This window comes from Haliotis rufescens, unplaced genomic scaffold, assembly GCF_023055435.1.
Source record: "Haliotis rufescens isolate VD_foot unplaced genomic scaffold, xgHalRufe1.0.p SCAF_16, whole genome shotgun sequence".
NCBI lineage: Eukaryota > Metazoa > Mollusca > Gastropoda > Lepetellida > Haliotidae > Haliotis > Haliotis rufescens.
This window is the reverse complement of record NW_025963846.1, coordinates 28,581,582-28,605,254: the sequence shown is the minus strand read 5'-3', so window position 1 is coordinate 28,605,254 and position 23,673 is coordinate 28,581,582. Positions and strand designations below refer to the sequence as shown.

The following is a 23,673-nucleotide window of genomic DNA, read 5'->3' as shown; positions in this document are numbered from 1 at the left end:
CAATGGATACGAGGGGTGGACTCTGATTGGTCCATAGGAGAGGCATAGAAGTGACGTAACTCGTAACAGCCACTGGTGGCGCTACGATCGAGTCCGGGAATTCAAGCCTAGTTCGGCAGGGTTGGAAACTGGACTTTAAAGTCAATTAACTCTCTTGCCTCGGGAAGATGACACATTGGCGACAGGATGCGCTACTTGAACTCACTCAATTAAATGAAAAAAACAGGTTGTACATATCAATGATATTTATTTGCTATTGGAACCACCAAGAATCCCGTGTAATAGGTTCGCTCCCCTGACCAGTTCACCCTAGCTCCTCTGGCACACAGCCAGCTGGCTGGGCGTCTCGGGATGGTTGTTGGTTAAGACGTAAGTGAGGACGTTGTACAGGCTGTTGTCGTGGAGTTTGAGGTAGTTCCGAGCCGCAGTCTCACTGGTGCAGTAGTGGGTCCCGTCGCACCTGTTGTCAAAATTGACGATTGTACACCTCCCATGTATTTCTTATAAGCGACCGCCACCGTGGTCTAATGGTAGAGCGTCCGCCCGGAGACCGGAAAGTCCGGGGTTCGATCCCCGTCCGCGTCATACCAATAAACGTTAAGATCGTACTTTTGTTACCCTGGCGCTCAGCATTAAGGTGCTTCCTGACACTTGATAATATTACTTAGATACTTTGTACAGATATAATGTGACACTTTGCATTCTATCTATTTGGGCCTAAAGTCGCACGTGCAGTGAACATGACATGAAAAAATCCTTCCCTTCAATAAAGTAGTTATTTACCATCCAATTATTAATAGGTTTGGAAAAGATCAACATTTTTACGAACCAATAGCACTCCATCATTGCGTTTCACAAAAGTTTCACAAAAGTTTCACATGAAAGTAAGAGATAATATGTAGTATCTATCTATTTGGCGATTGCCATTTTGAATTCTGGTGTTGATTCTAATGTGGTTTTTTTAAATGGATGTGTTTTCATCGTCCGGCGTTCCTCGTTTAATATAAGAAAAGTCTTTCATTTATTATATCTCCTTCTCAAATCTCAGATCAACTCAAAATGCAACCAACACTTCGTATTAATCAAAAGGGTCATCACTACAACATCGACATATTGCAACTGCCGCCTCCAGGGGCGGTCGGGTAGCCTTGTGGTTAAAGCGTTCGCTCGTCACGCCGTTCGATTCCCTACATGGGTAAAATGTGTGAAGCCCATTTCTGGTGTCCCCCGCCATGATACTGCTGGAATATTGCTAAACGCGGCGTAAAACCATACTCACTCACTCACCTGTAGAAGTACCTGGAACCTACCAAGTTTAGGAGACATACACTAAAATGAGATATCTTCGTTTGTTTGTTGTTTAACGCCGCACTCAGCAATATTCGAGCTATATGATGGCGGTCTGTAAATAATCTGTCTGGACCAGACAATCCAGTGATTGACATCCACTCAGTTGGGATACGATGAAATGCTTCAACCAAGTCAGCAAGCCTGACCACCAGATCCCGTTAGGCGCCTCTTACGACAAGCATTGTCGCCTTTTACGGCAAGCATGGGTTCCTGAAGACCTAATCTACCCCGGATCTTCACGGGTCCAGGAACATGTAGAAATTGTATTCAGATGAGGCTGATATGTTCAACAGTTGTTTTTTTCTTAGGAGCAGAGTTTTTTTCAGTGTGAGAGGAGAGAAGGGCCGATGATAAAGATACCTCTTGGGATATTACAGGAGTGTCTATCAGATATCATTTATCTTACGAGTTGTTTCAAAACCGATCTAACGAGCGAAAGCTGTAAGATAATGGTATCAGGCACGAGTGCAGTAATCTGCTTCTTACACATCTTAATATCGCACGTTTTTATCATGGAATCGATGCAGTTTTTTTCTGTTCTCATGATCGCAATGGGACATCAAAAGCTATTTTGTAATTGTAGTCACCGGTAGTGATGTCATGCGGAAGTAAACATTTTGTAATTTCTTGCAGGTGAAAATTATAAACTTGGCATACAGCGGGTAAATTCATGTGCTTTTGTCTTATCTAGTTTGGTTTAGCATATCATCGCCTTCATAATCCACAGATACTGTTATGTGTAGTGTCACAATATTTCTGGGTAGTAAGCAGTACTCATGATCGTTGTGTTATGTATAAGAACGAGATTACTGCACTCGTGCCTGTCAAATACCATTTGTTTTACAATTCTTGGTATCTAACAAGCGAAGGGTGATTTAGTTTCTGAGAACATTTTCAATAATCTTGATTTGCCTAAAATGACAGTGGAGGATATCACAGAGGAGGGAATTTCCCACAGAATTCAAAGTGGTGAAGTGTATTAGTGTGCGTGATGTGAAGGATAAAACACGGTCCGAGGTTTTGGTTGAAAATGTAAACCCGCCTTGGAGGGAAGATCTTTCCGACCAGGCGGGTTTTACATTTTCAACCAAAACCGAGGATAAGTGTTTTATCTGACTTATAAACCGAAAAAAAGAAACTTAAATCAACATTTATCAACATTTTTATGTTTCGAACATATTGTCCATGAACCTTAGAAAACGCGCGTAAAATATCTGTTGCTGGCGTACGGATCTTGAAAAGGACATTCTAAAAACCAGTGAGGCTTATCAACACCTCTGTAGCCTCGTGGTACACTCACTGGGCTACAGATATGAAGGTTGCGAGTTCGATCCTCGTGAATATAAAGAAAACATTTGTCATTTGATTTTACATTTCATTACATGTTACAATCTGAACGGAAGTTATATTACTAAAATACCCAGGACTCTTACTTAATAGCGATCCCAATGAATAGGTTTATAAATAACGATGAAAATCAAGTCCCCGGGTTTTCTACGCAAGTAAAACCTCATGTGGGTCTTTCTCAAGTTTGAAGAAACTTAACGATCAATCCAAATGAACACTCTGAGGTTTATAAGTAATGTTATTCAAGGGTTGAAGAGGCGGGACATCCATGCCCCCCTGGCCTCCTGGGGGTTAACACAGACGTTGGTGAACATTCGACTGAAGCACGACTAACTTATCAATGACTGTGCGATAAGGAACGTAGTCCGTCATAATCTGACCTCAGGTCATCACCATGGATTAGCCAATCACGGGTCTGGAATTAATCTCACAGATATGTTCGATACAAGTTACACAGGTGTGTATGAAGAAATGAGCTCACATTGGCGCCTATTTTGCTCCAAAAGAGTATTTGACGTGGCTTCATCAATCATTGCAGTCTACTTCTACTGTTTGGCCAACTCATACTTGTTCATGCCTCCAGCGTTGGCCTCTTGGTTGACGGTAAAATATGCCGTGGCCCACTCACTCACTCACACAATTGTTCACGCCTCCAGCGCTGGCTTCATGGTTGACGTTGAAGTAAGCCGTGACCCACTCACTCACTCACTCACTCACTCACTCACTCACTTGTTCATGCCTGCAGCGCTCGCCTCCTGGTTGACGTTGAACTAAGCCGTGACCCACTCACTCACTCACTCACTCACTTGTTCATGCCTGCAGCGCTGGCCTCCTGGTTGACGTTGAAGTAAGCCGTGACCCACTCACTCACTCACTCACTCACACAATTGTTCACGCCTCCAGCGCTGGCCTCCTGGTTGACGTTGAACTAAGCCGTGACCCACTCACTCACTCACTCACTCACTCACTTGTTCATGCCTGCAGCGCTGGCCGCCTGGTTGACGTTGAAGTAAGCCGTGACCCACTCACTCACTCACTCACTCACTCACTCACTCACTCAATCACTTGTTCATGCCTCCAGCGCTGGCCTCCTGGTTGACGTTGAACTAAGCCATGACCCACTCACTCACTCACTCACTCACTCACTCACGCACTCACTCACGCACTCACTCACTCACTCACTCACTTGTTCATGCCTGCAACGCTGGCCTCCTGGTTGACGTTGAACTAAGCCGTGACCCACTCACTCACTCACTCACTCACTCACTCACTCAATCACTTGTTCATGCCTCCAGCGCTGGCCTCCTGGTTGACGTTGAACTAAGCCATGACCCACTCACTCACTCACTCACTCACTCACTCACGCACTCACTCACGCACTCACTCACTCACTCACTTGTTCATGCCTGCAGCGCTGGCCTCCTGGTTGACGTTGAACTAAGCCGTGACCCACTCACTCACTCACTCACTCACTCACTCACTCACTCACTCACTTGTTCATGCCTCCAGCGCTGGCCTCCTGGTTGACGTTGAACTAAGCCGTGACCCACTCACTCACTCTCTCACTCACTCACTTGTTCATGCCTGTAGCGCTGGCCTCTTGGTTGACGTTGAACTAAGCCGTGACCCACTCACTCACTCACTCACTCACTTGTTCATGCCTGTAGCGCTGGCCTCCTGGTTGACGTTGAACTAAGCCGTGACCCACTCACTCACTCACTCACTCACTCACTCACTCACTCAATCACTTGTTCATGCCTCCAGCGCTGGCCTCCTGGTTGACGTTGAACTAAGCCATGACCCACTCACTCACTCACTCACTCACTCACTCACTCACGCACTCACTCACTCACTCACTCACTCACTTGTTCATGCCTGCAGCGCTGGCCTCCTGGTTGACGTTGAACTAAGCCGTGACCCACTCACTCACTCACTCACTCACTCACTCACTCACTCACTCACTTGTTCATGCCTCCAGCGCTGGCCTCCTGGTTGACGTTGAACTAAGCCGTGACCCACTCACTCACTCACTCACTCACTCACTTGTTCATGCCTGTAGCGCTGGCCTCCTGGTTGACGTTGAACTAAGCCGTAACCCACTCACTCACTCACTCACTCACTTGTTCATGCCTGCAGCGCTGGCCTCCTGGTTGACGTTGAAGTAAGCCGTGACCCACTCACTCACTCACTCACTCACTCACTCACTCACTTGTTCATGCCTGCAGCGCTGGCCTCCTGGTTGACGTTGAAGTAAGCCGTGACCCACCCACTCACTCACTCACTCACTCACTCACTTGTTCATGCCTGCAGCGCTGGCCTCCTGGTTGACGTTGAAGTAAGCCGTGACCCACTCACTCACTCACTCACTCACTCACTTGTTCATGCCTGCAGCGCTGGCCTCCTGGTTGACGTTGAAGTAAGCCGTGACCCACTCACTCACTCACTCACTCACTCACTCACTTGTTCATGCCTGCAGCGCTGGCCTCCTGGTTGACGTTGAAGTAAGCCGTGACCCACCCACTCACTCACTCACTCACTCACTCACTTGTTCATGCCTGCAGCGCTGGCCTCCTGGTTGACGTTGAAGTAAGCCGTGACCCACTCACTCACTCACTCACTCACTCACTCACTTGTTCATGCCTGCAGCGCTGGCCTCCTGGTTGACGTTGAAGTAAGCCGTGACCCACTCACTCACTCACTCACTCACTCACTTGTTCATGCCTGCAGCGCTGGCCTCCTGGTTGACGTTGAAGTAAGCCGTGACCCACCCACTCACTCACTCACTCACTCACTCACTTGTTCATGCCTGCAGCGCTGGCCTCCTGGTTGACGTTGAAGTAAGCCGTGACCCACTCACTCACTCACTCACTCACTCACTCACTTGTTCATGCCTGCAGCGCTGGCCTCCTGGTTGACGTTGAAGTAAGCTGTGGCGCCCTCCGCGAAGTACTCCCCACGGTCGGCCATGGCGTACGCCGACAGCACCCACAGGTTCACGTACTTAGCGTGGTTGTAGGCCGCAATGACCTGCCGGATTCACGAAAACAGATGTGTGATCTTCGTGGCAAACTTTAGTTCAACGGAATATATAGTTGGTTGAGTTGGCGGGTGGGTGGAGGGGTGGGGAATGTGGTGATGTGGAAGGAGGGTGTGTGTGTGTGTGTATGTGTGTGTGTGTGTGTGTGTGTGTGTGTGTGTGTGTGTTGAGTATGTGTAGTAGGGTTGTGGGGTGTATTGTGTGGGGTGTGGTAGTTAAGTGCACAGCTTTTTTGAAGAGGAGGGTGTGTTGTTTTAAAATAGAATACATAATGGAATTAGAACCCGGCCGGGAATGCATTTGTTTAGTCAAGAAATTATCACGTAACTATTATTTTTGTTGAATGTGTCACCAAATGATTAAGTTGTTTGATGCTTATTTCGGTAGCTAGTCGTTGGATTATTCGTGTTGGAAGGTGAGGTGAGGTGAGGTGAGGTGAGGTGAGGTGAGGTGAGGTGAGGTGAAATGGGGTTTAACGCCGCGTTCAAGATTATTGCACTTATATAGCGACGTACGTGCACGTGCACGTGCGTGCGTGCGTGCGTGCGTGCGTGCGTGCGTGCGTGTGCTTTTGCTGGTCCGGACGGATGCCGATTTATAGTGGTAGCACATTGAGATACCAAGCCGCAGTTTAATATGAATAAATGCCGAGCGCCAGACAGGGTAACAGCAAGTACCATCTTTTCCCGCTCTCTGGGCAGACGCTCTACCACTAGACCACGGAGGCGGTCTCGTGTTGGAAGGAATAATACACCTGTATGCTTTTACACCATTAGCTCTTCTGTCCATGTGGCAAGCTCACGAAAACTCTTACACGTCCTCTTTTCTCAGAGAAGACGCCACTGGGAGGTGAAAATACACGCCTACACAAAACAGCGTGAATGTGTAGGTGAGTGAGTGAGTGGGTGCGTGAGTGCGTGAGTGCGTGCGTCGCTTGACGCGGCTTAGAACATTGTTTCAGCTGTTTAACTCTAAGAAGTGCAGCTCACGATGTCAATCACTGGATTGTCTTGTCCAGACTCGATTATTTACAGACCGCCGTCATAAAGCTGGAATATTGCTGAGTGCGGCGTTAAACAACAAACCAACTAACCAACCAACTTTCGTGAAACCCACGATATGGCTTTGGCGCTGACAACTTGTGGCCAGAAACATAATCGGGGCGAAGTTAAGATCATACAATTCTGTCATACAGACGCTGAAACAAATATATCCAATACAGCCCGTGCAAGTCTATAATATTTGGCAAGTTTAGGTTACTGCAGTATCTGGATGAAGAAAGTCTCTGGGCTCATATTTTTAAATTATATTATATTTAATAAATTATCATTAAACAACTGTTGTTTTTCTGTAGAACAGTTCATTTCAGAGACTAGATATAGATTAAGCTTGAGACATATTAGCACATAATCCATCTGACACACGGCCATCAATACCTGTGTATAGTGGTGGGAATCAATACCTGTGTATTGTGGTGGGAATCAATACCTGTGTATAGTTGTGGGAGTCAATACCTGTGTATAGTGATGGGAATCAATACCTGTGTATAGTGGTGGTAATCAATACCTGTGTGTAGTGGTGGGAATCAATACCTGTGTATAGTGATGGGAATCAATACCTGTGTATAGTGGTGGTAATCAATACCTGTGTATAGTGGTGGGAATCAATACCTGTGTATAGTGGTGGGAATCAATACCTGTGTATAGTGATGGGAGTCAATACCTATGTATATTGATGGGAATCAATACCTGTGTATAGTGGTGGGGAATCAATACCTGTGTATAGTGGTGGGAATCAATACCTGTGTATAGTGAATGGGGTCAGTACCTGTGTATAGTCCTGGGAATCAATACCTGTGAATAGTGAATGGGGTCAGTACCTGTGTATAGTGAATGGGGTCAGTACCTGTGTATAGTCCTGGGAATCAATACCTGTGAATAGTGGTGGGAATCAATACATGTGAATAGTGGTAGGAATCAATACATGTGAATAGTGATGAGAATGAATACTCGTGTATAGTGATGGGAGTCAATACCTGTGTATGGTTTTTGGAATTAATACCTGTGTATAGTGGTGGGAATCAATACAATAAATGTGAATAGTGGTGGGAATCAATACCTGTGTATAGTGGTTGGAATCAATACCTGTGAATAGTGATGGGAATCAATACATGTGTGTAGTGGTAGGAATCAATACCTGTGTATAGTGGTGACAATCAACACCCATGAATAGTGATGGGAATCAATACCTGTGAATAGTGGTGGAAATTAATACCTGTGTATAGTGGTGGGAATCAATACCTGTGTATAGTGATGGGAATCAATACCTGTGTATAGTGGTGGGAATCCATACCTGTGTATAGTGGTGGGAATCAATATCTGTGAGTAGTGGTTGGAATCAATACATGTGTATACTGATGGGAGTCAATACCTGTGAATAGTGATGGGAATCAATACCTGTGTATAGTGGTGGGGAATCAGTACATGTGAATAGTGGTGGGAATCAATACCTGTAAAGTGGTGGGAATCAATACCTGTGAATAGTGGTTGGAGTCAATACCTGTGTAAAGTGGTGGGGAATCAGTACCTGTGAATAGTGGTGGGAATCAATACCTGTGAATAGTGATGGGAATCAATACCTGTGTATAGTGGTGGGGAATCAGTACATGTGAATAGTGGTGGGAATCAATACCTGTAAAGTGGTGGGAATCAATACCTGTGAATAGTGGTTGGAGTCAATACCTGTGTAAAGTGGTGGGGAATCAGTACCTGTGAATAGTGGTGGGAGTCAATACCTGTGAATAGTGATGGGAATCAATACCTGTGTATAGTGGTGGGGAATCAGTACCTGTGAATAGTGGTGGGAATCAATACCTGTAAAGTGGTGGGAATCAATACCTGTGAATAGTGGTTGGAGTCAATACCTGTGTAAAGTGGTGGGGAATCAGTACCTGTGAATAGTGGTGGGAATCAATACCTGTGAATAGTGATGGGAATCAATACCTGTGTATAGTGGTGGGGAATCAGTACCTGTGAATAGTGGTGGGAATCAATACCTGTAAAGTGGTGGGAATCAATACCTGTGAATAGTGGTTGGAGTCAATACCTGTGTAAAGTGGTGGGGAATCAGTACCTGTGAATAGTGGTGGGAATCAATACCTGTGAATAGTGATGGGAATCAATACCTGTGTATAGTGGTGGGGAATCAGTACCTGTGAATAGTGGTGGGAATCAATACCTGTAAAGTGGTGGGAATCAATACCTGTGAATAGTGGTAGGAATCAATATATGTGAAAAGTGGTGGGAATCAATACCTGTGTGTAGTGATGGGAATCAATACCTGTGAATAATGGTAGGAATCAATACCTGTGAATAGTAATGAGAATCAATACCCATGTATAGTGATGGGAGTCAATACCTGTGTATGGTTTTTGGAATCAATACCTGTGTATAGTGGTGGGAATCAATACATGTGTATAGTGGTGGGAATCCATACCTGTGTATAGTGGTGGGAATCAATACCTGTGTATAGTGGTGGGAATCAATACCTGTGTATAGTGGTGGGAATCAATACAATAAATGTGAATAGTGGAGTGAATCAATACATGTGAATAGTGTTCGGAATCAATATCTGTGTATAGTGGTGGGAATCAATACCTGTGTATAGTGATGGGAGTCAATACCTGTGTATAGTCGTGGGAATCAATACCTGTGTATAGTGATGGGGGTCAATACCTGTGTATAGTCGTGGGAATGAATACCTGTGAATAGTGGTAGGAATCAAAACATGTGAATAGTGGTAGGAATCAATACCTTTGAATGGTGATGAGAATAAATACCCATGTATAGTGATGGGAGTCAATACCTGTGTATGGTCTTTGGAATCAATACCTGTGAATAGTGGTGGGAATCAATACCTGTGAATAGTGGTGGGAATCAATACCTGTGTATAGTGATGGGAATCAATACAATACCTGTGAATAGTGGTGGGAATCAATACAATACCTGTGAATAGTGGTGGGAATCAATATCTGTGAGTAGTGGTTGGAATCAATACATGTGTCTACTGATGGGAGTCAATACCTGTGTATAGTGATGGGAATCAATACCTGTGAATAGTGGTGGGAATCAATACCTGTGTATAGTGGTGGTAATCAATACCTGTGTATAGTGATGGGAATCAATACTTGTGTATATTGGTGGGAATCAATACCTGTGTATAGTGATGGGAATCAATACATGTGAATAGGGTTGGGAATCAATACCTGTGTATAGTGGTGGTAATTAATACCTGTGTATAGTGATGGGAATCAATACTTGTGTATATTGGTGGGAGTCAATACCTGTGTATAGTGGTGGGGAATCAATACCTGTGAATAGTGTTGGGAATCAATACCTGTGTATAGTAATGGGAGTCAATACCTGTGTATAGTGATGGGAGTCAATACCTGTGTACAGTCGTGGGAATCAATACCTGTGTATAGTGATGGGGGTCAATACCTGTGTATAGTCGTGGGAATCAATACCTGTGAATAGTGGTAGGAATCAATACATGTGAATAATGGTAGGAATCAATACCTGTGAATAGTGATGAGAATGAATACCCGTATAGTGATGGGAGTCAATACCTGTGTATGGTTTTTGGAATCAATACCTGTGTATAGTGTTGGGAATCAATACATGTGTATGGTTTTTGGAATTAATACCTGTGTATAGTGGTGGGAATCAATACAATAAATGTGAATAGTGGTGGGAATCAATACCTGTGTATAGTGGTGGGGAATCAATACCTGTGTATAGTGGTTGGAATCAATACCTGTGTATAGTGGTGGGAATCAATACCTGTGTATAGTGGTGGGGAATCAATACCTGTGTATAGTGGTGGGAATCAATACCTGTGAATAGTGGTGGGAATCAATACCTGTGAATAGTGGTGGGAATCAATACATGTGAATAGTGGTAGGAATCAATACATGTGAATAGTGGTAGGAATCAATACCTCCCTGGAGTGTCGGGAATCAAGGCCATGGTGGTGGATGGTATGGGTGAACTCGTGAACCAGTATGTTCTCATGGTGATTATAGGGGTCACGTGACGTACACATCACGTTGTCGTCAAGGACCACGGCCCTCGCTCCGCCGGCTCCAGCAACGGTGCTCCACTTCCGGCCGTCAAACGTACAGGAAGCAGAACAATGTCCGGCGCAGCTTCCTGAAAATTTTAAAGCAGCAATAACGGTTAATAACACTCAAGGCTCATAGGTCACTAATTGCGGATATTAGGAGAAACCCAGGTAACTGTTCTACGGCAGACCGGCTTGTACTGTGGTATGAGACGCTGTGTTGCTGCCCTTAGCTGTTTCAGGATCCGCTGATGACGTAAGAAGCACGGATTCGGCCTGCGATTGGTCAGTGGTCTATCAATGGGTTTCTCCATTGTGATAACGCAGTGACGTTTCCTTCCATATTCAGCTGGCATGTATTTTTAATACTACCTAGAGCGACCTTAAACCAATATCACTCACTCACTCTATGGCAGATCAGTAAAACAGAAAAAACAACAACAACAAGCAAGCACAGAGTTACCAAACTACTTCAACTCGTAAAATTAAACTTTTAAATATAATTCCAGATTTAAAAGTTAGCATTAAAGTAGTCTGTATTTGGCGTTAGGTTTCGAAAGATTATTCTATGAATTTAAAGGGGTTACCATTACAGGCGGGCGTGTCCTTCAGTCCATAGTATTCCGGGTAGATGGCGAGTGTCTCTGTCCGTGTGAACACCCCCACAGACCCACCCGCGGAGAGCTTGGCGAAGACTACCGAGGGCATGTGGCGTGTCATTTTACTCACGATCAGTGCCGCCTACGTGGAAATGTAATATTCATACACTGAACAACAAAATTTCCTGTGACATTGAATAAGATTTAATGCAACGTTATGTTTTTTACCAAATCTGAAACAATTTCGGTTTGCAACAGATAAAAGACTCCTGTAAGTGTTCAAATGGTTTAATTTGCCATACTGACTGCGTGATTTCATAAAAAAACAAAAACACATGAACATGCCAAAATGTCAATTTACAAATCAATAGCGTGTGTGTCCACCTCTGGTTGCGATGCAAGCAACACATCTTCGTCTCATAAAATGGACCAGGCGTCGCACAAAGTCCTGTGGGATATCTGTCCATATCTGCTGGAGCATGTTTCGAAGTTCTTGGAGTGTCTGTGGAACACGTGGTTGACGTCGAAGGCGTTGATCCATCTTATCCCACATGTGCTCGATTGGTGAGAGATCAGGGGAGCGAGCCGGCAAGGGGGTGACATTCACGTTGTTTTGTTGAAGAGAATCCTGAACAAGTCGAGCAATATGAGGTGAGGCATTGTCATGTTGAAAGGTAATGCCTGGGCCATGACGACGCAAAAATAGTAGAACAACAGGGCCGATGATCTCGTCGGGGTAGCGCTATCCATTGAGATTTCCCTCTACCACTATCAAACGGGTCCTCTGTCTTGCTGTAATCCCACCCCATATCATAACGCTGCCGCCCCCGAAACGATCTTCTCCCATGACACAATGATTGGTGTAACATTCACCTCGACATTCGGTACACTCGAATCCGTCCATCGCTGTGGCTGAGGTGAAAACGAGACTTGTCAGTGAATAGAACTTGTCCCCACTGCATGTTGGTCCAGCGTAGACGCTGTCTACACCACTGTAGACGTGCTTGACGGTGGTTTACGGTAAAAATGGTACGTCTGGCGACAATCCCTGCACATCTGAGGCGACGACGTACGGTTTGTGAAGATATTCGTCAAAGGCCAGGGATGCTTCTTGCAGTCACTGTTGCCGGCTGGAATCGATTTCGTAGGTGTGTAGTTCGAATCCAGTTGTCTTGTCGACTATTGGTTACGCGTGGCCTGTCACTCCGAGGATGGTCTCTGACTGCATTCGTCTGTTGCCAACGTTGCCATAAACACCAAATGGTGTTTCTGTGAACGTTAAATTGTCTTGCAACATCACGTTGACTCGATCCCGCTTCAAGCATGCCAATGGCTCGCAGTCGCTCATTGTCCGACAGGCGTGGCATTTCATATTGTTGAATAATTGCGTAATTTTATTGTTTTTCTGAGTGGTTGTTGTCAGCACGATGCTAAACAATGCATATGGAATCCCGTTAACTAACATGTTTTTATACCCATTCTTGGGTAGTAAAAGCATGGGGCATGCATAAAGGCAACTTTTGCATGGAATGCATGCATTTATGTAGCAGTTGCGTTTTTGTGACTTGATTCCATACATGTACTACAATATTGAAAACAAAACTTTACTTGTTTGAAAAATACACTCAAATATTGGTGTCACGGGAACTTTGTTGTTGAGTATTAATACTCTTAAGAAAGAAGGGATACTCGGAAATAACTTAAAATATCCTCAATTGTAAGAGACGTTAGTTTCTAGTAATAGTTGTATGGTAATAATGAACGAATTGGGAACACGTTACAACCGAGTAGTGAAGTATGGCAGATGTCATGAGCGCCAACGATTTTGAAGGATGGTGGGAAATTTCACGTTTAGTTAACGTTTCTCAATCAGTCGTGCTTGACACCGCCACGATTTGTCAAACATTCATTCACTCGACGTGGCGTACTGGTTGTGAGTCTCTAAGTGGCGATTTGAGGGAGTCTGTCCCACTCCTCTTGCAGCGCCTGGCCAAGTTCAGTCACAGTGGACGGCACACTTCTCCCTGTCATGTCCCAGACGTGTGCAATTGGGGAAAGGTCTGGGCTCATCTTGGATGTCATATTACCTAACAGTGCCCAGTTTGGGACATACGGTGCCATATTACCTCATAGTGTCAAGGTTCAGACACCTGTGTCATATTACCTCATAGTGTCAAGGTTCAGACACCTGTGTCATATTACCTCATAGTGTCAAGGTTCAGACACCTGTGTCATATTACCTTATAGTGTCAAGGTTCAGACACCTGTGTCATATTACCTCATAGTGTCAAGGTTCAGACACCTGTGTCGTGTAACCTCATAGTGTCAACGTTCACACACCCGGTGTTAAATTACCTTATAGTGCCAAAAGTCTGACACCTGTGTCATATTACCTCATAGTGTCAAGGTTCAGACACCTGTGTCATATTACCTTATAGTGTCAAGGTTCAGACACCTGTGTCATTTTTCCTTATAGTGTCAACGTTCACACACCCGGTGTTAAATTACCTTATAGTGGCAAAAGTCTGACACCTGTGTCATATTACCTCTAAGTGCCAAGGTTCAGACACCTGTGTCGTGTTACCTTATAGTGTCAAGGTTCAGACACCTGTGTCATATTACCTTATAGTTTCAAGGTTCAGACACCTGTGTCGTGTAACCTCATAGTGTCAACGTTCACACACCCGTTGTTAAATTACCTTATAGTGCCAAAAGTCTGACACCTGTGTCATATTACCTCATAGTGTCAAGGTTCAGACACCTGTGTCATATTACCTTATAGTGTCAAGGTTCAGACACCTGTGTCATTTTTCCTTATAGTGTCAACGTTCACACACCCGGTGTTAAATTACCTTATAGTGGCAAAAGTCTGACACCTGTGTCATATTACCTCTAAGTGCCAAGGTTCAGACACCTGTGTCGTGTTACCTCATAGTGCCAAGGTTCAGACACCTGTGTCATATTACCTTATAGTGTCAAGGTTCAGACACCTGTGTCATATTACCTTATAGTGTCAAGGTTCAGACACCTGTGTCGTGTAACCTCATAGTGCCAAGGTTCAGACACCCGGTGTTATATTACCCCATAGTGTCAAGGTTCGGACACCCGGTGTTATATTACCTCATAGTTCCAAGGTTAAGACCCATGGTGTTATATTACCTCATAGTGTCAAGGTTCAGACACCTGTGTCATATTACCTCATAGTGTCAAGGTTCAGACACCCGGTGTTATATTACCTCATAGTGTCAAGGTTCAGACACATGTGTAATATTACCTCATAGTGCCAAGGTTCAGACACATGTGTCATATTACCTCATAGTGCCAAGGTTCAGACACCTGTGTCATATTACCGCATAGTGTCAAGGTTCAGACACCTGTGTCATATTACCTCATAGTGCCAGGGTTGAGACACACGGTGTTATATTACCTCATAGTGTCTAGTTCAGACACACGTTGTTAAATTACATCATGGTGCCAGGGTTCAGACACCTGGTTTTATATCACCTAATTGTCCCAAAGTTCAGACACATGTGCCATATTACATCATAATGCCAAGGTTCAGACACCTGGTGTTATATTACCTCATAGTGCCCAGTTTCGGTAGTATTGGGACTCGCGGCAACCTCCAACCAGTGGCCGGAGGATGTGGTGTTCTTGATGACCCCTCCGCTACCCACATACTTGTATTTGAAGCCCGCGGGGAGAGATGCTCGGGGTGACCCCAGGCGGAGCAGCGTCTCGCGGTCCTCAGGGCTGATCGTGAAAATACATGAGTATAGTGTCATTGATGGCTAGATTGATCAGGGTGTCGTTGTACAAGACAACCTTAGCTCTACGACTGTCGTAAGTCTATGTTAAGGTATGGCAGTTATGATCACATAAGTGCTAAATCGCTTTGTACAACGGCCCCAAGGACTAGTTCTTGCGCATCCATTACTCCGCCATGTGTAAAAGAACATAGTGATCAACAGACAACAGCTTTTGTTTGTTTGTTTGTTGTTTAACGCCTCACTCAGCAATATTCCAGCTATATGTCGGCGGTCTGTAAATAATCGAGTCTGGACCAGACAATCCAGTGACTGACATCATGAGCATCGATCCATGCAATTGGAATACGGTGGCATGTATCAACCAAGTCATCGAGTCTGACCACCCGATCCCGTTAGTCGCCTCATACGACAAGCGTAGTCGCCTTTTACGGCAAGCATGGGATGCTGAAGACCTATTCTATCCTGGATCTTCACGGGTACACAGCTCTCGGATCAAGACATTTACAAGTCAGACTTCAATTTCTTGGCTTACGGATTTTCGTGTGAAAAATCCCGATCTTTAGACGGGAAAATATTTTGATTTAGATTTAGATTTACATAACGATTATTTGTTTGTTCTTCAAAATGTTTTCTGAATATGTTGCCTTGCGGTGACTGGTTGTAGCTTGTGTCCATGGTTACCCACAAATTACCAATTGTTTTGCAGTTTTTAACTACTGTATACACAATTGTTTTGACGTAAACATGTAATTTTGCATTCGTCACAATATAAAAGATCAGTTTCATTTTTTAAGGACGGCGGAATAGGTAAATTTACCAATTGTTTTGCAGTTTTTAACTACTGTATACACAATTGTTTTGAGGTAAACATGTAATTTTGCATTCGCACTGCCAGAATCCTATGGTCGTGATTCGCGCCAAGATTCGCTCTTTTTGTTTCTATATTTGTCAGCATCCTTCCGTTGAAGGTTTCTAAGACCCGCATCGCTTAGGGCTTTCCTTCCTCATCAAGCTGATAGTTCGTGATATAACTGAAATATTGTACAAACCGACGTTCAAATAAAATCACTCACTCACTTACTTCAATATATTCGTCCTATAGTCAAGAGTACAATGAGTGAGTGAGTATAGTTTTAGGCCGCTTTTAGCAATATTCCAGCAATATCCCGGCGGGGGACACCACAACTAGGCTACCCGACAATGAGTCCTTTGTACACAGATGCTGGCTGAGAGAGGGTGATCCAGATCTCTGGTGCTAACTGTCCACGAAACGGGTGAGTTGCTCGTCACAACGTCAGTACATACCTCAGCCGATGAGGGACGTCCCCGAACACACCTGAAGAAAGTAGAAAAAGCGAGTACATCTTCTGTGTTGTTTGTTTGTTGTTTGTTCACCGTCACAACATAACCAAACATCAGTGTTCACCGTCACCATTTTACCAAATATGAGTGTTCACCGTTATCGCTCTACCAAACATATGTGTTCACCGTTACCACTCTACCAAACATCAGTGTTCACCGTCACCATTTTACCAAATATGAGTGTTCACCGTTATCGCTCTACCAAACATCTGTGTTCACTGTTACACTCTACCAAACATCTATGTTCACCGTTACCGCTCTACCAAACATATATGTTCATTGTTACACTCTACCAAACATCTATGTTCGCTGTTACTATTCTACCAAACATCTGTGTTCACCGTTACCACTCTACCAAGCATCTGTGCTCACCGTTACCATTTTTCCAAATATGAGTGTTCACCGATACCGCTCTACCCAACATCTATGCTCACCTTTACCGCTCTACCAAACATCTGTGTTTACCGTTACCACTCTACCAAACATCAGTATTCACCGTTACCATTCTACCAAACATCTGTGTTCACCGTTACAACTCTACCAAACATCTGTGTTCACAGTTACCGCTCTACCAAACATCAGTCTTCACCCTTACCGCTGTACCAACATCTGTGTTCACCGTTACCACTCTACCAAACATCTGTGTTCACAGTTACTATTCTACCAAACATCTGTGTTCACAGTTACTATTCTACCAAACATCTGTGTTCACCGTTACCACGCTACCAAACATCTGTGTTCACCGTTACCACTCTACCAAACGTCAGTGTTCACCGTTACCGCTCTACCAAACATCTGTGTTCACCGTTACCACTCTACCAAACATCTGTGTTCACCGTTACCACTCTACCAAACGTCTGTGTTCACCGTAACCGCTCTACCAAACATCAGTGTTCACTGTTACCACTCTACCAAACATCTGTGTTCACCGTTACCACTCTACCAAACATCTGTGTTCACCGTTACCATTCTACCAAACATGAGTGTTCACCTTTACCGCTCTACCAAACATCTGTGTTCACCGTTACCACCCTACCAAACATCTGTGTTCACCGTTACCATTCTACCAAACATCTGTGTTCACCGTTACCACTCTACCAAACATCAGTATTCACCGTTACCATTCTACCAAACATCTGTGTTCACCGTTACCACTCTACCAAACATCTGTGTTCACCGTTACCGCTCTACCAAACATCTGTGTTTACCGTTACCACTCTACCAAACATCAGTATTCACCGTTACCATTCTACCAAACATCTGTGTTCACCGTTACCGCTCTACCAAACATCTGTGTTCACCGTTACCACTCTACCAAACATCTGTGTTCACCGTTACCACTCTACCAAACATCTGTGTTTACCGTTACCACTCTACCAAACATCAGTATTCACCGTTACCATTCTACCAAACATCTGTGTTCACCGTTACCACTCTACCAAACATCTGTGTTCACAGTTACCACTCTACCAAAAATCAGTGTTCACCGTTACCGCTGTACCAAACATCTGTGTTCACCGTTACCACTCTACCAAACATCTGTGTTCACAGTTACCGCTCTACCAAACATCAGTGTTCACCGTAACCGCTCTACCAAACATCTGTGTTCACCGTTACCACTCTACCAAACATCTGTGTTCACCGTTACCGCTCTACCAAACATCAGTGTTCATCGTTACCGCTCTACCAAACATCAGTGTTCACCGTAACCGCTCTACCAAACATCTGTGTTCACCGTTACCACTCTACCCAACATCTGTGTTCACAGTTACCACTCTATCAAACATCTGTGTTTACCGTTACTAAGCTACCAAACATCTGTGTTCACCTTTACTGCTCTACTAAACATCTGTGTTCACCGTTACCACTCTACCAAACATCTGTGTTCACCGTTACCGCTCTACCAAACATCAGTGTTCACCGTTACCATTCTACCAAACATCTGTGTTCACCGTTACCACTCTACCAAACATCTGTGTTCACCGTTACCACTCTACCAAACATCAGTGTTCACCGTTACCGCTGTACCAACATCTGTGTTCACCGTTACCACCCTACCAAACATCTGTGTTCACAGTTACTATTCTACCAAACATCTGTGTTCACCGTTACCACGCTACCAAACATCTGTGTTCACCGTTACCACTCTACCAAACGTCAGTGTTCACCGTTACCGCTCTACCAAACATCTGTGTTCACCGTTACCACTCTACCAAACATCTGTGTTCACCGTTACCACTCTACCAAACGTCTGTGTTCACCGTAACCGCTCTACCAAACATCAGTGTTCACCGTTACCACTCTACCAAACATCTGTGTTCACCGTTACCACTCTACCAAACATCTGTGTTCACCGTTACCATTCTACCAAACATGAGTGTTCATCGTTACCGCTCTACCAAACATCTGTGTTCACCGTTCCTGCTCTACCAAACATCTGTGTTCACCGTTACCATTCTACCAAACGTCTGTGTTCACCGTTAACGCTGTACCAAACATCTGTGTTCACCGTTTCCACTCTACCAAACATCTGTGTTCACCGTGCATAACTAGAGATGGTTCCCCAATGACCAAATCAACTGCTGAGATAGACATACCTGTAAAACTGACTGCCAACACGCTGATCCACACCAAGCTGAAACAAGCAGGGATTCCAGTGGCTGGTGAGGATTTGGGACTTTCTGAGCATTATTGATGTTGTCGGCTCCTTCAACTAGCGTGGGGTTGTGGGGGCCAAGGTGGGTCTAGTTTCTACACTGAGTGTTGACGGCTCCTTCAACTAGCGTGGGGTTGTTGGGGGCCAAGGTGGGTCCAGTTTCTACACTGAGTGCTGTCGGCTCATTCAACTAGCGTGGGGTTGTTGGGGGCCAAGGTGGGCCTAGTATCTACAGTGAGTGTTGTGGTCTCCTTCAACTAGCGTGGGGTTGTGGGGGCCAAGGTGGGTCTAGTTTCTACACTGAGTGCTGTCGGCTCCTTCAACTAGCGTGGGGTTGTTGGGGGCCAAGGTGGGCCTAGTATCTACAGTGAGTGTTGTGGTCTCCTTCAACTAGCGTGGGGTTGTGGGGGCCAAGGTGGGTCTAGTTTCTACACTGAGTGCTGTCGGCTCCTTCAACTAGCGTGGGGTTGTTGGGGGCCAAGGTGGGCCTAGTATCTACAGTGAGTGTTGTGGTCTCCTTCAACTAGCGTGGGGTTGTGGGGGCCAAGGTGGGTCTAGTTTCTACACTGAGTGTTGTCGGCTTCTTCAACTAGCGTGGGGTTGTTGGGGGCCAAGGTGGGCCTAGTATCTACAGTGAGTGTTGTGGTCTCCTTCAACTAGCGTGGGGTTGTGGGGGCCAAGGTGGGTCTAGTTTCTACACTGAGTGCTGTCGGCTCCTTCAACTAGCGTGGGGTTGTTGGGGGCCAAGGTGGGCCTAGTATCTACAGTGAGTGTTGTGGTCTCCTTCAACTAGCGTGGGGTTGTGGGGGCCAAGGTGGGTCTAGTTTCTACAGTGAGTGTTGTCGGCTTCTTCAACTAGCGTGGGGTTGTTGGGGGCCAAGGTGGGCCTAGTATCTACAGTGAGTGTTGTGGTCTCCTTCAACTAGCGTGGGGTTGTGGGGGCCAAGGTGGGTCTAGTTTCTACAGTGAGTGTTGTCGGCTTCTTCAACTAGCGTGGGGTTGTGGGGGCCAAGGTGGGTCTAGTTTCTACACTGAGTGTTGTCGGCTCCTTCAACTAGCGTGGGGTTGTGGGGGTCAAGGTGGGTCTAGTTTCTACACTGAGTGATGTCGGCTCCTTCAACTAGCGTGGGGTTGTTGGGGGCCAAGGTGGGCCTAGTATCTACAGTGAGTGTTGTGGTCTCCTTCAACTAGCGTGGGGTTGTGGGGGCCAAGGTGGGTCTAGTTTCTACAGTGAGTGTTGTCGGCTTCTTCAACTAGCGTGGGGTTGTTGGGGGCCAAGGTGGGCCTAGTATCTACAGTGAGTGTTGTGGTCTCCTTCAACTAGCGTGGGGTTGTGGGGGCCAAGGTGGGTCTAGTTTCTACACTGAGTGTTGTCGGCTTCTTCAACTAGCGTGGGGTTGTTGGGGGCCAAGGTGGGCCTAGTATCTACAGTGAGTGTTGTGGTCTCCTTCAACTAGCGTGGGGTTGTGGGGGTCAAGGTGGGTCTAGTTTCTACACTGAGTGTTGTCGGCTCCTTCAACTAGCGTGGGGTTGTGGGGGCCAAGGTGGGTCTAGTTTCTACACTGAGTGCTGTCGGCTCCTTCAACTAGCGTGGGGTTGTGGGGGTCAAGGTGGGTCTAGTTTCTACACTGAGTGTTGTCGGCTCCTTCAACTAGCGTGGGGTTGTGGGGGTCAAGGTGGGTCTAGTATCTACACTGAGTGATGTCGGCTCCTTCAACTAGCGTGGGGTTGTGGGGGCCAAGGTGGGTCTAGTATCTACACTGAGTGTTGTCGGCTCCTTCAGCTAGCGTGGGGTTGTGGGGGTCAAGGTGGGTCTAGTATCTACACTGAGTGTTGTCGGCTTCTTCAACTAGCGTGGGGTTGTGGGGGCCAAGGTGGGTCTAGTATCTACACTGAGTGATGTCGGCTCCTTCAACTAGCGTGGGGTTGTGGGGGCCAAGGTGGGTCTAGTATCTACACTGAGTGATGTCGGCTCCTTCAACTAGCGGGGGGTTGTGGGGGCCAAGGTGGGTCTAGTATCTACAGTGAGTGTTGTCGGCTCCTTCAACTAGCGGGGGGGGGGGGGGGGGGGGGGGGGGGGGGGGGGGGTCACTGCTGCACGTGCATGATCCAAACCAACGGGGTTGTTTTTCAGCCTTGTAACGTTTTGATAGCATTTGTAATTTTTTGTCAAATCAAATTTTCGATCATATACGTTCTTTTGCCTTGCAGTATATATATCATTCAACGCCTCATTTGAATCGGTTTAAAAGCGAAATCTTTATGCCTTAATAAAATAGATTTACTATGGATAATCACGAATGGCCACGAAAAAGAAATATTTCATCAATAAAGTTTTGTGGTCATGAGTGTTTATTACTTTTGTATAATGAATTAGTTCTTGATAAAATAATGTACATCATTAGAGTAACATTCGAGAGAAATGTAGTTTTCTTCCAACACCTACCCAAACATGCTGAGCGTCCTCAAGTCCAATCCCACCAGCCAAGCAACAGCTGGAGTTTTATCCTGAAAAATAATGGAGCGTTCAAACAATGGAATGACGTCACAGATGTGTTTTAACCTGAGATAAACAACATGCGATGTCTGTATGTAGGTCTCTAAGTATAAATAAAAACATTTGTAGAACAGACAGATAGGCGCGTTTATTCAGTTTCTCGGCCTTGTGGCCAAAAGTACAATACAGTCAACAGAACAAAGTTGGTAGCTATGTGACTGACAGGGGATTTGCTTAATTAGCAACTCATTTAAATCTTGTAGAATTAGTGTTTGATAAAATGGCTACTGACTTAAAAGTATGTACATCATTTGAGTGGAGAAAAGTGTACATCACTTGGTGATTTACATATGTATTTTTGAATGTGGAAAATATTTCTTTCTTGGGGAAGCAAAGGCATCGCAGATAAACAGAACATGGAAGTCAGATTTACAAATGTACAAATAATATTTCAACAGTCTATGTCTTTGTTCTTCCTTTTATATTGTATTTGTAAACAATGTAAAGAGATTCTAAACGTCCACATCACTCACATGTGGGATCGACGACATGCATCAACCAAGTCAGCGAGCCTGACCACCCGATCCCGTTAGTCGCCTTTTGCGACAAGCATAGTCGCCTTTAACGGCAAGCATGGGTTGCTGAAGACCTGAGTGAGTGAGTGAGTATGGTTTTACGCCGCTTTTAGCAATATTCCAGCAATATCACGGCGGGGAACACCTGAAATGGGCTTCACACATTGTACCCATGTCGGGATTCGAACCCGGGTCTTCGGCGTGACGAGCGAACGCTTTAACCACTAGGCTACCCGACCGCCCTCTGAAGACCTGAAGTCTGATGGCTTGAAGTGCACTTAGCGAGTCTGATAGGACTGCCTTTGCTTCCGGAAGTTCCGGTATGAGTTTGAGTGCATGATGAATTGCCTCCAATTCAGCCGTGAATACTGACTGACCATCAGGCAGGCGAACTGAATGTGCTTGGGGTTTGGAGCTGTGGATGGATCCCGTAACCAGCACTGTTGTTGATAGGATTCTTGGATCCATCAGTGTATATATGGGCCCAGCTGTCCCAGGTAGTTTTTAGCATTTTAATGATAGCTACTGATCGTGGTAGGGTTGGGGTTTCTTTTTTAGTGACTTCTGATGTTAAAGCCAGAAGTAGTGACTTTCTGGAGGCTGAATGTCATCACAATTGTGACTTCGAATGAGTTCACGTACAAATATCCCAGATGGCTTTAGTGAGGGATTTTTTCGAGCTAGGGCTTCATCTCGAGTGTTTTTGTCTTGCCATATCTTTTTAACCAAAGGGTTTGATGTTCGTCCCCAGAACGATAATATTGCCTGCTCTCTTCTTAGTTTCAATGGACCGCCTCCGTGGTCTAGTGGTAGAGCGGAAGGTCCGAGGTTCGATCCGAAGCCTCGTCATACCAAAAGACGTTACAAGATGGTACTTGTTGTTACCCTGTCTGGCGCTCGGCATTAAGGGGCTAAAACAAGGACTGGTCGGCTCGAAGTCAGTATACTGTGTCTGAGTGGGGTATTCATGTTAAACTGCGGCATGGTATCTCAGTGTGCTAGCACTATAAATCGGCATCAGTCCGGACTAGTACAAGCAGCCACACACACACACATACACGTCGCTATATAAGTGCAATAATCTTGGACGCGACATTAAACCCCATTTCACCTCACCTTAGCTTCAATGGGTGTTCTCCCGTTTCTACTTGTAGTGCTTCTAGTGAGGTGCCTGTTGCTGCACCTGTGGCAAGCATTAGGGCTTTCTATTGTATTCTGTCTGGGCGGCTCAAGTCAGTATTTGATGCTACGTGAAAGGCTGAGTAGAGGCCCAGCTGAGTGTCCCTTGTTGTGCCCAAGATGTGCCTGAAATTGCCCGTAATACGTTCAGGTCTTTTTGACATCTGTTTTCCACATATT

At 45.4% G+C, this 23,673-nt stretch overlaps 1 protein-coding gene across 1 annotated transcript; it reads right to left on the bottom strand.

The window, feature by feature from the left end:
* Positions 1-230: 230 nt before the first annotated feature.
* Positions 231-21,835, bottom strand: LOC124152975. Its single transcript, XM_048397088.1, has 9 exons — positions 21,806-21,835; positions 21,689-21,750; positions 19,184-19,221; positions 16,530-16,560; positions 15,036-15,207; positions 11,443-11,596; positions 10,733-10,944; positions 5,579-5,724; positions 231-460 (listed from the first exon to the last, which is right to left on the bottom strand). Exons 2-9 carry the CDS (start codon positions 21,694-21,696, stop codon positions 310-312), a joined length of 912 nt encoding a protein of 303 aa, XP_048253045.1. The 5' UTR covers positions 21,697-21,750; positions 21,806-21,835; the 3' UTR covers positions 231-309.
* Between the last annotated feature and the right edge of the window lie 1,838 nt (positions 21,836-23,673).

Coding starts and splice junctions, on each gene's coding strand:
- LOC124152975 (XM_048397088.1), bottom strand. Junction 10,945..11,442: donor GGACACGCCCGCCTGTAATG/GTAACCCCTTTA, acceptor TAAAATTTTCAG/GAAGCTGCGCCGGACATTGT. Junction 461..5,578: donor AGCGCTGCAGGCATGAACAA/GTGAGTGAGTGA, acceptor TTTTGACAACAG/GTGCGACGGGACCCACTACT.